The sequence below is a fragment of the Erithacus rubecula genome (genome assembly GCF_903797595.1).
Source record: "Erithacus rubecula genome assembly, chromosome: 1".
NCBI lineage: Eukaryota > Metazoa > Chordata > Aves > Passeriformes > Muscicapidae > Erithacus > Erithacus rubecula.
In genome coordinates, this window is record NC_136658.1 from 98,846,418 (window position 1) to 98,862,034 (window position 15,617).

Consider the following 15,617-nt stretch of genomic DNA (forward strand, 5'->3'; position numbering starts at 1 on the left):
GTTGTTTTTATGACAGATACATTCAGATACATTTTTCATTTTCTCTTACATACAGTTTGTGTTTGAGACCCTAAGGGCTTCCTAGCAAAATGCAAAAATAGCTTGAGAATGAAGCTTCCAGACAGTCTTTCTTCAATCTGAATATAAACAGCAAGACTTTTTGCTCATCAGACTACGTTTTCAAAGTCTCCTCTTTTTTGGAAATGTTTGTGAGACAGAATTTGGATTTTAAAATCAACTTTTCATTCACGTCTTTGAAAAAATCCTGCCCATCAGTGGATTCAAGTGTAAATAGTGGCCTCTATTTGAAGGGGTAGAAAACAAAAAGATTTTTCAAGTTTTGATGTAATTGATGCTTGTTCCCCTGCTTGCTGGTAGATCAGGGACCTGGACTCAGCCCAGCTTCTCTCAGGGTCTCAGCAACTCCCACCCTTTGCAGGCACAGCTGTGCCTCCCTCTCTCCTCATTCCTCTGCAGCTTCCCTGATCCCAGCCCAGGGCTCCCCTCTAACACCTCTCACACTGCATTGTTCAGATGAATCCTTATTTACTATTTTGTCTGGCATCTCTTTCACAAATCCTCCAAAAATCCCTAACTTCAGACTTTGTCTCCTGGGTCTCCTGTCCTTATCTGTGCTGAACACCTTCCCAGCACACCTTCCCAGCTTACAGAGACCTTTCAGGCCTGAATTAATCCTTTCCTCTGTCTGCCTTTGCACTTGCACACTCCTCACACTGAACCTTGGGAAGCTTTTCTGACTTCATTTAATGCAGAGAGATGCAATGTTTAGAAAGGAAGGAGGCCTGTATGAAAGTTTTTAAAGCATTTAATGAAGGTAAACTCTGGGAGACAGAAAGAACAGGAATCAGCAGTCAAACAAACTGAAAAAGCTAAATAAAGTCTTTATAAAGAAAGTATTTTATAAAGTCATACATTGCTGCCTTTCTCTTTAAGCCTTCCTTCTACATAGAACATATAGCCCAACCTCAAAAATAAACATCAGAAACAAAGAGAATTGCAGGAGCTGGGAAGAAAAATCCCTTTTTTTATGAGCTTATACAGAGCCAAGGGTCAGAGAAAGTGAGACAGAAGGAACTGTGGGGGCAGCACAGGCACCATGGTGACAAATGAGGTGGCACTTGCTGGATGCCAAGATGATTCCCCTTGTCAGGATGTTTGCCAGCCTCAGGAGCAGATGTGCCTCACACAGATGTTTCCTGGGGACAGAGAAGGAGACATTTATAAAACATTGGAAGTACCAGAACAAAGGTTTGTCTGGGGGGAATAAAGTCAAAGAGAATGTGCCTCTGTGCTGAATTCCCTTCAGCTGCAGCCCTGACAGATGCTGTGATAGCAGCATTCCCTCCACGTGCCTCCCCAGCACAGACACAGAGGGCAAGGGTTTCTGCTCTAAATTAAACACGGGGCAGCCAGGCTGCTTTTCATCCTTGCATACCACCATAGTGACTACTACCACCACTAAAATAATAATAATAATAAAACAGGTCCATCCCTGTCCGAGCATCATCAGATAATTTTAAACCAGGGAATAAAAACACTCAATAATGATGTGGGATAACTTCCCTGAATATCTGCTGCCAACAAAAATGCAAATGTGATTACTGCCTTGAATTCAAACCTGGAAAACTGCTAAAATGCCAGAAAGAAGTGGCTTTTGCCTAATGACTAAAAGTTTTAGTCCTTCCTCCAAGTAATGAGTTTGGCAGTATTAGTGTAATGTGCTTCATATCCTTTGAAAAATAAACATTTCTGGTTTAGATACAATCTAAATGAGCTTGGAATTAAAATAATTCTTCATTGGCTTCAAATTAGATGGATTGGCCATGTCTGAGAATTACTGCTGCTTAATTTAATATGACATATTGGCCTGGCATTTCCATTTTTAATGTGGGAAGCTGTGTTTATAAATAAGACCTTTCATCTCAGAAACAGCAGTTTAAAATTTTTGAAAAACTAGCAGAGATCTATTTAAATGGTGTCTTGCACACTGCTCAGGCTGGGTACCCTGAGAACATGTAAATTTGTCTTACTTATGATAAATGGACCCATGAATCACTTCAAGAATCTTCCATTTTTTGCCTCCTGCAGCTCTTTCTGCCATGAAGCACTCAAGATAAAGCATTTCTTGAATGCTTTGATAGCACTGAGGAAGGTGTGTATTTGACTGACATCTTTCAAAATATTTCTGGCCTGACATTTTCATTTCATGTCCTGTAAAGGAGGTATATTCCTGCCAACATGCAGGAATTCTTTCCTCCCCAGTTACAAAACCCAAAGTTGTCCTGAACAGTGCAGGAAATGTAGCCTGGAGATATTTCTAGCCCCATCTCTTCCAATTTTCTGATCATATCTCTGAAGCTGCTGCAGCTTTGGCCACCATGAGCTGAAGCAGAGCAGTGGATGGGTTCTATCTGCCTTCCTTGAGGGGTAGTTTGAAGCACATGATAGCATCAAGCCCAGCACAAATGGAGCAACCAGGACCATTTTCATGCCAAAATCCATCCTACACTTTACACACCAGCGTGGAAGTTAGAGCACTAAACTCAGAAAAAATGAACCTTGATTTCAAACCTTCCCCAAGATGAGAGTTCCCCAGAGGATGCTCCTCTGCACCAAGATACAGGCCAAGCTGTGGTGAGGACAGAAGAAATTTTTATTTGGTCAAATCATAGCTGAATCTGATGGAAAGAGACAATCCCAGGCACATGTGCTGCTGAACACGGGGACTTGCTGCAAGGGTGCAGCTGTGCAGGGTGTGACCCAGGAGCAGCAGGTGCCCAGAGCCTCACTGTGCTTCAGAATGGAAGGCAGGGAAGACTTTGCTCACAAAGCAAAAGTGAATTCACACATTTTGTGAGACTCACAATGACACTGACCCCAGCAGCCAATAGTCAGCACCAACATCAGAAGCAAATCGCTTGTTCTGCAGTTCTCAAAGAACACCATTGCATGAAACAGGTGCAGCTGTGGTTCACCAACAACCCAATAGTACACTCAAAGGACACCACTGAAATGTATATTCATTGGTGAGTAGAGTAGAAAGTAATCTTAGACAGGCAGAAAACAGCTATTGTTTTAATTTGATAAGGCCTGTTCTAGCTGCTGGTCAGCAGAGGCAAGCAGGAGTTGTATCCAAATCACAGTTGCAACAAAGCCATTCTGTACACTAAATATTTTCAGCACTTGCTGATGAGAGTTTTGCTTTTTGGGAATAAAATGAACCCCCCTCTAAAATGAAGCATCCCAATTATTCAGCATGGTGGAAATGCATCTGAGTGGGAGCACAGGGCATGGGAGAGCTGGGCTATGGAGCAGAAGATGACTGACCAGAGGATATAATTGTATCCTGTGTACTGGAACTCACAGCAAGTATGCCACATATTGGGACACTGGAGGGCTGCTCTAGATTTGGAGCAAGAACTTTCAAAATCTGAGAATTAGCAGGTAACTGTGACTGGGAAAAGCTGATTGGCAGCTTTGGGTTATATTGTCTTCCAAGGCTGAGGAAAATCTGTTGCAAAGAGGCTGTGTCCAGGTCACTCTTGTTTTGGTGAGGAGAGGAGCTCCCATTTTTCTTCTGCACTTTTATAACCCTCTTGCATGAAACTGTGGCTGCCCTGCAAAGTACTGCAAAGTTCCTAAGGGTTTTAGAGAGCCACTTTCAGCATCCTTCATAAGAGGACCAGAAAAAGCTCAGCTAAAGTCGAGCTGCCATGAAACATCCAATAAAAGCTTCTCCTTCTGCAATGTGCAGGCAACAGCAATGAGCTACTAGTCCAAGGGACCCTACACCAATCTACAGCTGTGCTGAGGAACAAAACTGCTGCTGCCAGTTATCTGCAATTACTGTGCAAGCACTGCCGGGGAAATACCAAATGCTTTTACAGTGCCCTAATGACCATGTGTCAAGGGCATTATTTATTATTAAATTATTTTAAACCCAGCTGAATGCAGCAGGGCAAAGCACTGCCACTGTCACCAGGCACCCCCTGCCTCCCTCTGCTGCCTGCCTGCCCCAAAGCAGAGCCCAGGGGATGAGGCTCCAAGCCTGTCAGCAGCACTGAGCTGCCCTGCTGAGCTCTGGTGCCTCTGCATTCTCAGCTACCAACCCCCTTTCTCTCCTTCCCTGGAGGCACCAAGAAGATGGATATAAAAAACTAGACCAAACACTTTTTAAATTGTTTTTAATTTCCACAAACAGGAACCTGATAAATTAGATTGTTAGATTTTGTTTGTAACAGATAAACAATCTCATAAATGGCTGGAGAGCTAATAAAATGTACTTCAGTCACTGAACTAGACTTGTATATGATTTAATTTTCCCATACATTCAAAATTTACATAATTACCAGGATTTCTCAAAATTTTGTTTTGCAAAAAACATTTTATTTTTCTATTCTCCACAATTATTTTTCCTTTCTAATAGGGTTAGATGTTTCCTTTGACCTTCTAAGTTTTAAATATTTTTGTCTATACATCATATTAATCTAATAATTTAGTTAGAACTTGTTTAATGTCTGCTGCCAATTCATTTATGATTTGTATTCACAGAGTACAGAAAGCAAGTATGCAGCAGATTATTTTAATTTGTTCAGTATACTGAAATGTGGAAGAAATATTAGAATTCACCACACTTGAGCCAGGGATAAGAGTTCCTTCAGGCTTGAAATTTCAGATTGGCTTCCTAATAAGTTATATTCATAATGTAGAGTTTAATTATACTCAATGAGATATTCAGAAGACTTTCTCTTTTATGCAGCTGCTAAAACTGTAGTTACAGTTAATTAATAGTAAAATAATCAACCAGTCTTTATGTCTGAGTCAGATTTCTCTTATATAAACATAGTCCTACAAAATCCTCATCTGAGCTCTGTGTAGTTAGGGATGTCCATCTCCCTGGCTAAGCAGGGAGCAGAGCTGGTTTAGCCCAGCTGCCTCCCTTTTGGGTGGCTGAAGTTAGGTAGGAAGGATTTAAGTCTCCATCTCTTGGGATTATTGCAGCTCTTTTATTTTTTTTTTTTTGGGGGGGTGGGGGGTGGGGAAGAGAATATTCTCTTTAATCTTTGGATCATAAAAATTTAATCAATTAGACTTCCAAGTAAACAATGCTGTTCTGATTTATGCTTCTTAAATTTCCTTGCCCCATCTTGTCTTTCCTGTGGAAGAAAACTTCAATATAGGAAGAAAGGATATCCTAGACTGATGCTACAACTTTTTTCAAAGTTTGTGTCCTGCAGTTAAAGTGTATTTGAAGAGATTTATAAATGATACATATTCCCAATATGTTTATGGTATACCATTGGTTTGAATCCTTATTTATCACTATTAGAAGTTGTATCTCAGTAATGCTACAATCTAAATTTTTCATCCTCAGATAATGATATCTTAAAAGTACCTATCACTTCTTGAAACTGGGTCCCTTGAGACCACAATATAGTGATATGTCCCAGTCTGGGGTTCCTCCTTTGCCCCGAGATCACCCCAGAGGGACACGAAGGTGGTTCAAACCCTGGTTTTCTCCCGAAGCCGCCGAAGAGAGACTGCCGGAGACAGTTTTCTCTTTTTCCAAGGATTGTTTATTATTTCTAATCTCTGGGACCTTTTGCCTGGCCAGCAGGGTCTGCTCAGCCTGGCATCCATGGTGGAATCTGCCTGGTGAAGGCAGGGCTTATCTTAGATAGTTAGTACTACGCATTACATGTTTACAAAATTTTACCAATACAATACAATTTTATTAAATGGTCCAGCCCTGACCCCATCCAATCCAAGAGTGCCAACGTGTCACCCAACATGGATGACATGGAGAAGAAGGAGGAAAAGGTGTCCACCCCTCAAATTCTCCATTTTGGCCACATGTCCCTTATCATAAACATTCAAGAAAACCTATTTATCTACGTTCTAACATTCTAATTTACACTCTACTCATCATTATTTTCTGTGTCTCTTCTCTCAATGTGGGCAGATTCTCCCAAGGAGCCAAATCCAGCCCCTGCAGCTCCTGGGCAGCACTCAGGGGTCTCTGAGGGGTCTGCCAGGGGGGTTTTTGCACCCCCAAAGGAGCCAGGGAAAAACCCTGGACTCCCACATCTTCCCCCTTTGCTTGCACTAAAAAGACTTTCTTTACGTTTTTGTTTAGAGCTTTTTTTATAGCTTTGTTTAAGGCGCTCTGAGTGTACGGGATGATGCATGGCAAAGCAATGAGAATAGTAATAAGCTTTACTAATATATAAAAACTTACTTTCAAAATTTTTTTTTACAAAGGTAAAAGATTAAAAAGGTTAAACAGACTATGTAGGCACAATAACTGTGCTAGAACTTGGAATGATGGTTTGTTTGAGACTACAATATAATTGCTATATACATTTTAATTTGGAGTAACATTTATTGTTTGGGGTTTTTTTACTCCTAAAACATTACATACAATTTTAAAATTTATTGTTGAACTAAAAATTTTTAATTTTTTTGGTTTGAAAACAGCTACAGGGAGAAATTGAACTTACACATGCCATTTATTTACAGGAGCTGTTACAACTTACATCACTCATGAAGGGATGCTTTCTGGAATGGGCTATTTTTTTACTGTTAATTTTACTAGACATGTTGAAAATGGCTTTTTTGCTTGGAATGCCTTAAATTGTTTTTAACTCTACTGTTTATGCTAAATTTTTTCAAACATTTTTTTTTTTGGCTGCATTACTGGTAAATTTTTTTTTTTTACCTAATACAGTTGACAAAAAATAAGATACAACAGCATATAAATAAATAAAAGGAGAGAAGGGGCCATCTGAGAAGGGGAAGATCTTTGGTCACAGGCTTGCTGATCCTGGGGAGAGGCTCAAGCTGGAGCTGCTGGGGAGAAGAAGCCATCCCAATCACACCAGCTTGGTACCAGGGCCAGCAAGAAATGCCCAGAGCCTGGAGAGGATTTACAGGCCAGCAGGAGAGCCCTTGAGGAGCAGCACTGGGGAATTGCAGCCACTCCAGGCAGTGAGTCAGCTTCACTGAGAATCACAGAAGCACACGGTCATTGCCATTGGAAAAGACCCCCAGTGCACTGGGCTCAACCTTTGGGCAAACACCACCTTATCAACTAAACCACAGCCCCAAGTGCTACATCCAGGCATCTCCTGAACGCTTCCAGGGGGTCAAGGTGCTTCCACCACTACCTTGGGCAGCCCACTCCAATGTTTAACCACCCTTTCAGGGAAGAAATTCTTCCTGATGTCCATCTGAACATCCCCTGCTGCAGCCTGTGGCCATTTCCTCTTGTCCTGTCTGGCTGCCTGGATGAACAGCCCCTACCTGGCTACAGCATCCTTTCAGGGGCCTTTACAGAGTGGTAAGGTTCCCCTTGAGCCTCCTTTTCTCCAGGTTTAACCCCCCCAGCTCCCTCAGCCATTCCTCACATGCTCACTCTACAGACCCTTCCCCAACCTTGCTGCCTAGTTGAGATTCCACCTTAAATCTCTATGCAAACACACAAAACACAGGGAATAAACAAGGAGCTGGAGTTGTGCACTCTTCTGCAAGGCTGTGATGCTGCTGGCACCAGAGATGTGTGGGATGGATCCTGGCATGGGATGCTCAAGTGGAAGGATGCAGGCATTTTAGGAAGCACAGGCAGGGAGCCCAGGAGGAGGGGTCTCCATTGTGTAAATGAGCAGCTGCAGGACAGGGAGCTCTGCCTGCAGATGGATGAGGAGCTGACTGAGAGCTCAGGGGTCAGGACCAAAGCGGGGCAGGAACAGGTGACATTATACTGGAGATCTGTCACAGGCTGCCCTAGCAGGAGCTCTCAACAGATTGAGCCCTCAGTCACCTTCTGTAGGTACATCAGTGGTAAAACTAGGGAATGTGAGCCCTCTCTGGAAGGAAACACTCCCGTGGGGAAAACTGAGGTACTTAATGAATTTTTACCTCTTTCCTCATCAGCAAGCTCTTCAGTCACCTCACTTGAGTTGCAGAAGGCAAAGGCAGGGGTTGTGAGAATGAAAAACCACCCAGCATAGGAGATCAGGTTTGAGAGCATCACAGGAAGCTGAAGGTGCATGAGTCCAGGGACCTGGTGAGGGTCCTGAGGAGGCTGGTGGATGAAGCTGCTAAGGCACTGTAAACACACTTGAGAAGTCAGAGCAGTTCAGAGAAGTTCCCAATGACTGGAAAAGGGGAAACAGAACCCCCATTTTTGAAAAGGGAAAAAGGAAAGATCTGGGTAACTACAGGCTGGTCAGTCTCACCTCTGTGCCTGGAATGATCTGTCTGGAAACTGTGCTAAGGCACATCAGAATTATGAAGGGAATTGATTGTGAGGTTAATGACCTCCAGTGCTCTAGGCACCAACTTCATCAGGTTATCTTAAATGAGCAGCAGCTAATAGTTGTTTAAAAGGTTATTTATTACAAAGCACATCTTATTACAAAGCACATCAGTCTCAAAAGCAAGCTGAAAAGCAATGGCAAAAGCAGTTGGCAAAAAGCAAATGGCAAAAGCCCTGGCAAAAGGCAAATGGCAAGATGGAAATAGCTGAAAGTAAATGGCTAAAAGTTTCCAATACATACTCTTACATTACTCATACTTTCTCAACAAGCTGAGACACAAACTCAGACCACCACTTCTTAATCTATTACAATTCTAGCTTCTTAGGACATTAGATTATGTATAAGCTACACATGACCTATCTTGTTCTATCTGAAAAATGTAAGTAATATTCTTACTACAGCTCTATTATGTCTAAGCACTGACTACAGCTACAGTCCTGGAGCCTCTACTGAAAACATCATCATGTTTTTAACCTTCACTAGAACTCACACTTCTACTCTGGCATCTAAACCTTTCACTTACTAAAAGCATTAGAGCACATACTAAAACTTACCAACTTACTTCTACTTAAACATCTACTTTATATGCAAGTGGCTTAATGTATTTCAACCCATCCAAAGACTTTAATTCAATCCCTGCACTCTGATTCCTCTCTGAAGGATTCAGAGAATCCCCCAACTCACTGAATCCAACAATTAGTGACAGCTAACATGGCCTCACTAAGGCATAATTAGGATATGTATCTAATTTCTGTGTAATAAAAAATGTTAGAAAATATTTTTTATTTCAAATAACCACCTTCTATGCAGCTGCAGATGTATCCTTCAGTTCCTAAATTCTGTTCTGTAGCAGAATCATTTTGCCTTATCTTTAAATAAAACTCTATTCAGGGGATATAGCCTGGAAAAACTATGCCTTATTCATGAAATTGTTTCTATAATCTAATCAATTAAGATCTTAATGTGTAGGCTTTTTAGCTAGTTTTGACTAAGAAAAAAACATTTAAAATTCAGATTGTGGTTTTAGTAACTGTAGCATCAACTGTGAAATGAAAATCAGGCTTTTTTTATTTTTATAATATTCAGAAATTCTTTTTTATGAATGAAAGGAATTGCAGTTCTAAAAAAGTCAAAGCATGTAATCAGAACTTGTAAAATATTCCATTCTGTTTTATGACATCTCAACTCCAATCAAATAAACAGAGCCAGAAAGAACTGGAGACTTGATTGACTGTTTAAAGGAAAAGCTGTCAGTTTGATTACAGGCAAGTGAACAGACACATTACTAAATGTAAACTGCTTTTAATTTTATTATGCAAGCAGCTTTAATAACGTCACAAATAAGTTATGCAAACTGAAACACTGGCTGCAACTGCATACAGATTTCTGATACTGAGTGGGGGCTGTGGATCACAGCTATTTTCAATTTAAGTGCTCTAGATTTTTTAGGGAACAAAAGGTAAATAAATATTAGAGGAAAAGAAACCCCACCCCATGTTGTTTCAAACCAAAGTGGCAGAGCTCTCAAATAGGTTTGCGTGAGTAGATTCTTGCAGTGCTGTGAAGAAATGCCCTTATGTTACTTCTATTCAAAAATTTGTAGCATTTTTCTACTCCCTTTTCCTCTTGTTTCATGACCCATGTGTAAATAATTTTGAAATTCAAAATGACTCATTAAGTGTGAAGGATGTTTGACACTCAGTTTGTGCAGGTTTTTTAGTCTACGCACAGGAGGAAGCAAGACATGAACCATTTTACAGAACTGTGGAATCATTCAGAACCAAAAATACCTCAAAGACCATCATGTGGGACTGGAAACAGAGCAGTGCCAAGTGCACCACTAATCCCTGTCCCTAAACACCACATCTGCATGTCTTTTAAATACCTCCAGGGATGGTGATTCCACCAGTTCCCTGGGCAGCCTGTTCCAGGGCTTGGAAACTCCTTTGGTAAAGAAATCTTTGCTGATATCCAATCTTTATCTCCCTTGGAGCAACTTGAGGCATTTTCTATCATCCTCTTTGGTTAGGAGAAGTTTTTCCTTATTTTGCTGCCCAGGGGAGGTGGCTCAACCCAGACTCAGCTGAGGACTTGTGAAAATGCTGGGATATGCAGCTGTTGTAAACCCCAAAGTGGACCTTGCAGCAGTGGCAATAGCTCTGTGCTGCTGTGTGCTGAGGAGAGATCAGATTTCAGTGTGTGCTCCCACAGCCCACGGGACCCTGGTTTGCCAAGCTGGAGAACCCATCCCTGCCTGCTTATTTCTGCCTCCTGACCCAGAGCAGCACAGAGCTACAGACCTGGAGCTGCTCTGGTGATGTAAGCTGAGAGAAATGTGCAATTGCAGCATCTGATGCACTGCAGACAGAACTCAGGAGGGAAACAGAGGGATTCCCAGTAGGAGAGCAGCACAGCTCCCTGTCTGAGCACTTCTTCCAATGCAAAGACAGGAGAAAAGTGTTGGGTTTGCAGGTTATTGTAGTAAAACACACTGTCCTGAAGCAGTAGATGGCAGATTCTCACAGCAACAACATGTCCAACAAAAAGTAATTCAGTATCAGGCTTTGTTGTGTTGGCTTAAAAAAATAAAAAAATCATCACTGAAGAGGAAGCTGGTAAAGCCTGGAGATAGCAATCACAATCTGATTACATTCAGCTTGGAAAAACAAAGAATAAGGGCTAGTTTTGTCAAGCTGAGGGAAATTATGAAAAGTGATTCTTTTCTGACTGGCATTCTCTTTTTTTTTTTTTTTTTTTTCTGGCTCCTCAGAGCACTCTCTAGAAACTTATACTAGATTATTAAAAGCCATGGATGTACAGTTGAAATGATGCAATGTTTTTCTAAAAGCTCCATTTAGTTCACTAGCAAAATGAAGGTGTTGAGTTACAAATACTGCAAAAAAAAAAAAAAAAATAGGAGGAATAGACAGCAGTCAGTGCAAACTCAGGGTAAATTTTGCAGAGAAATGGAACAGACATCAGAAGGTAAGAAGTCCAGAAAAGATACAATTGAGCATCAGTGTGAATGGCGATATAGAATTAAAACAGCTATATTAGGAGAAAAAGAATTCTTAGTATACTAAACATACCTGTCATGAAGAAGAATGATAGCACAGCTAGTGATGAAGGAAAATAACAGAGTTTTCAATTACTACTAATAAAAATGTTTCATTTGGAAGGAAACAGAGTAGCTCACATATTCATGAAGACACAAGATGTATTTATTATTCAAAAGACACTGAAAAATAAGATGATATTTCCAACTGCCAGCAATTTTTAAACTAGCTGAGTAAGAATCAGCATAAAAGGGCTAAGGCAAGGGGATGTGTGACTAAAGCACCTCCCTTCAGTAGTGTTAACTCAGAGTGTTTAACAAAATCCCACACAGTAAATGTCCTGACCTGACCAGCAGCCTGCTGTGGGCAGCTGACTTCACCCCCAAATATAAAAATTAATTCATAATGATCAGACCTATGAAAGTCACTCAACACAATTTGACCTCAACAAGACTTGGTAAAGAAACCTGATTCCATTCTTCAGTGAGTTTACTTCCTGTCTGATTGTTTCCCTATATGTACATAATAGATGTAATGGATGTATTTTTAGTTTTATCATCACACACATACACACACACACTCATCCCAGTTGAGGAAATGGCACTTTACAATATCAATAACCTTACACTAAACTGATTAAAGATCTCAAAAGGCAATCCATGAGAGCAGCTCAAGTGATTCTCACCAAAATTAGTGCCAAGTGATACTCTTCATCATTTCTATTTGTGTTCTAGATATAAATATAAAATCATTCCTAATACAATTTGGCTTAAGCCCATATACAGGAATTTATCTAATGATGTCTACAGCAATGAGGGCAGAGCACCAACAGACAATGCTCTCAATAAATCACAAGTTAAGTCCAGACAAGCTGAGCCCAAATTGTTATAACAGAGCTGAAAGAAATTCTGTATGTGTTGGAACATGGGGTGCAGGTCATGCAAAGAGACTAAGAACCTCTGTCCCAGAACAAAACACTTCTAGAAGGTTTAAGTATCTTAAATGAGAAGCTGGGCATTACTAGAGAAGGTAACAATTCTGCTACCTACATTTTAAAGCAAATTAAAACTATTTGGGATTATTGAAATAATTGAAAATTATTATGTGAAATTAAATTTATTTTAATTAAAAATTATTTAAATTTCCCACAGTGAAAAAACTAAGGAATCTGTTTATCCTGTCAAAGAAAGGACTGTGTAATTGCATCAGTTGATTGCCTTGCTGGTTGAAGATGCAAAAGGACTCAGTTTCAGCAAAGACCAGCACACAGAGAAGCCATGGGGGAATACCGAGGTCATCCACAGCCAGGTGAGAAAGAGCACACTTCAAAAAATGACAGGCCTTGACCACTGGAGCAGGACATTAGAGGAATAAATTTGATAACCACAAGCCAGGATTAAGTGGCTTTCTGGAAGATGTGCTTCAGTAGGAGCAACTGGTCTCTAGGAAGGACAATGGACCAATATTAAGACTTTTCATGCAGATCATCAGGCTGCTTGTGTAAAGGTTCCTCTCTAATCTTAAATACTAAAACCTGGCAAGACAGAAGATAAATGTCACAAGGAAAAATGCTGAAATTATTACAAGGCATTTAAAACATGTAAATTAAAGAGATGATATTGGGGATCACTCTGTCTTTGGTAAATACCAGTATAATTTTGATTCTGCAAAGATTTTAACCATGGTTATGATTTTATGTGGGTGGTTAAGTCCTCAATGTTTCAATAGAATTTAAGCATCTGTTTAGCTCAAAGTTTTGAATATTTGAATATCTATGATTACAACATTTCTTTTTGCAATATTTGAGTGCATCTTCTGCACAGTTCATCATATATCACCAATTATAACTGATTTCCACAGCCTTTAAGGAAAGGGGAAACAGAATCACATGTTTATAGTATTCTAAACCTGTCTCTGGGAAAAAAAAAATAAAAGAGAGGTTTATCTGAGAACCAAATAAGATTAACATAATGGTAAGAGATCACACTTGGAAAAGAGGGTTTGTGAATTTACTTGTACTTCTGTAGCATGAAAGAGCATGAGAAAACCTGAAAAAATTGTACTAAATTTCATGCTGTTTCAATGCCCCACACTATGTTCAATGTACATTTTTACAGAGCCACAAATACTGTCTTTGTGTCTGTATCAGGCACATTTGGTCTTTCATAAAATAATTCCTCCATCCTCATCTTTATCCTCAGTTTCTGCATATTGAAATTCATCTGTAATAAGATATTCTTATTAATGGCAGTGGAGAGCACTGGGTCTACTCTTTTTCTTCCAGAAACACATGATAAAAATTTCAAAAGTTTCTCATTTTGGCCTCCAGAGGTCATCAAGATCTTTACCTTGGAGTGCAGTGAGTGCCGAGTGAGGGTGGCCGGAAAAATCCCACTGATAACTTCAATGACTCATCAGTCTTGTTATGGACCAGAATAAAAAGTGAAAAAGTCTATTCCAAAAATATACTGTGTGGAAAATAAAGAGAAAAAGAAAAACATTAAAGAGGAGGGGGGGAAGAGGAGAAGGAGAAGGAGAAGGAGAAGGAGAAGGAGAAGGAGAAGGAGAAGGAGAAGGAGAAGGAGAAGGAGAAGGAGAAGGAGAAGGAGAAGGAGAAGGAGAAGGAGAAGGAGAAGGAGAAGGAGAAGGAGAAGGAGAAGGAGAAGGGGAAGGAGAAGGAGAAGGAGAAGGAGAAGGGAAGGAGAAGGAGCAGAAGAAGGGGAAGGAGAAGGAGAAGGGGAAGGAGAAGGAGAAGGAGAAGGAGAAGGAGAAGGAGAAGGAGAAGGAGAAGGAGAAGGAGAAGGAGAAGGAGAAGGAGAAGGAGAAGGAGAAGGAGAAGGAGAAGGAGAAGGAGAAGGAGAAGGAGAAGGAGAAGGAGAAGGAGAAGGAGAAGGAGAAGGAGAAGGAGAAGGAGAGAAAGAAGACAGGTGAGGGGAGAAAAAGAAAGGAAAAAAGAAAGCTAACCAATTAATGACAGTCTCTTCAATCTGTGTTAAATATTTGCTTGGTTATTTTATTTCCAAAATGTTCCCCAAATGTGTGTAGAGAATGTCATCTGTTGCCTGGCACAAACAGGGCAATCTTTGACCATGTGGGAATCAAACTGAGATTTCAAGCAGCCAGCCAGAAGAGTCCAGACACCTTGCAGACCAACATTTCTCTCATTTGGAGACAAAATGCCAGGCTGTGCAAGTGAGATAACTCCTCTGCCCCTGTAGTGACAGAGATGTGAGCACACCTGGACCTGCAGAACACAGGTACAGTTGTGCTCACATCTGCAGGTGGCCACATTGCTCCTGCCACCTCCTCCCTGATGAAGCTGACACAGGAAGCTGGGATGTGCTGGAGAGGCTGGGGGATGCCTCCCCTGCAGCAGGAAAGGCAGATTTTGGCAATAAGTTGTTAAGTCAAAGTCTGGAATCAGCAATTACTGGACTCAATTTCTTAGCAGTCCTGTTTGTGAAGTTAATATGTGTGTAAAGTACCAATTTGCCTCTGAGAATTGCTCAATCTCTTTGGAAATTTGGCAGAATAAACTCAGAAAATACATTACATTTATTCTTAATTAAGAAATTCCAAGAAAGCATTTAACCTGTGATCTCCAAACGAAATGTGAAGGTAGTTAGTGAGAATGGAAATCAAGTCTGAATCTGCAAAGAACTCAGAAAAGTTTTTTATGTAAAAGATCCAGTAGGATGTATCTATATCATATGGAAATCTTTGAGGGACTATGCCAAATTACATCCAGGCTATTAGATACTTATAAATGCAATACCTTTGCTTCAATGCTCCTCGCAATATCATTCCTGGTTTTGTTACTTAAATTCTTTCTACATAATCTCTAGGTATCACTCACAAACTGCCTCATACTTCAGCCCTACTAAAAAATCATTCCAAGGATGTCCCTAGTCCATGTTTCCTCTTCATGCAGACATATAGAGACATATAACAAAATGAGAGCTGAAAAAAGTCTCCAGATGTGTGAAAGGATAATGTATAGCAAGGATAACTGCTGGAACTTGAGAGACACAGTAAACTAGAGTGTCCTGGAGAAAGTACAACTTTCATTTTTGTGTAAGTTTCTGCACTTCTAACATCCTATGGTTTCTAGTGCTTCTTAATAAGATGTCTAAGATTTTTTATCAGGTTTTGCAAAACAATGGGCATGATTTCTAGAATAACAGTATCTATTAAACGGTTGAAGGATGTAAAATAGTGTGAT

General features: G+C 40.4%; 1 protein-coding gene across 4 annotated transcripts in view; it reads right to left on the bottom strand.

The window, feature by feature from the left end:
• Positions 1-902: 902 nt before the first annotated feature.
• LOC306809084 (uncharacterized protein) overlaps positions 903-15,617 on the bottom strand; it is a 233,254-nt gene continuing 218,539 nt past the window's right edge. For all 4 annotated transcript variants that reach the window (XR_013776161.1, XR_013776162.1, XR_013776163.1 and 1 more), the window contains one exon: positions 903-1,217. Coding sequence is in view for 1 of the 4 variants with exons in the window: in XM_079320220.1 (XP_079176346.1) it covers positions 1,055-1,217 (163 nt within the window). In the remaining 3 variants the exon portion in view is untranslated. The remainder of the gene's footprint in view (positions 1,218-15,617) is intronic.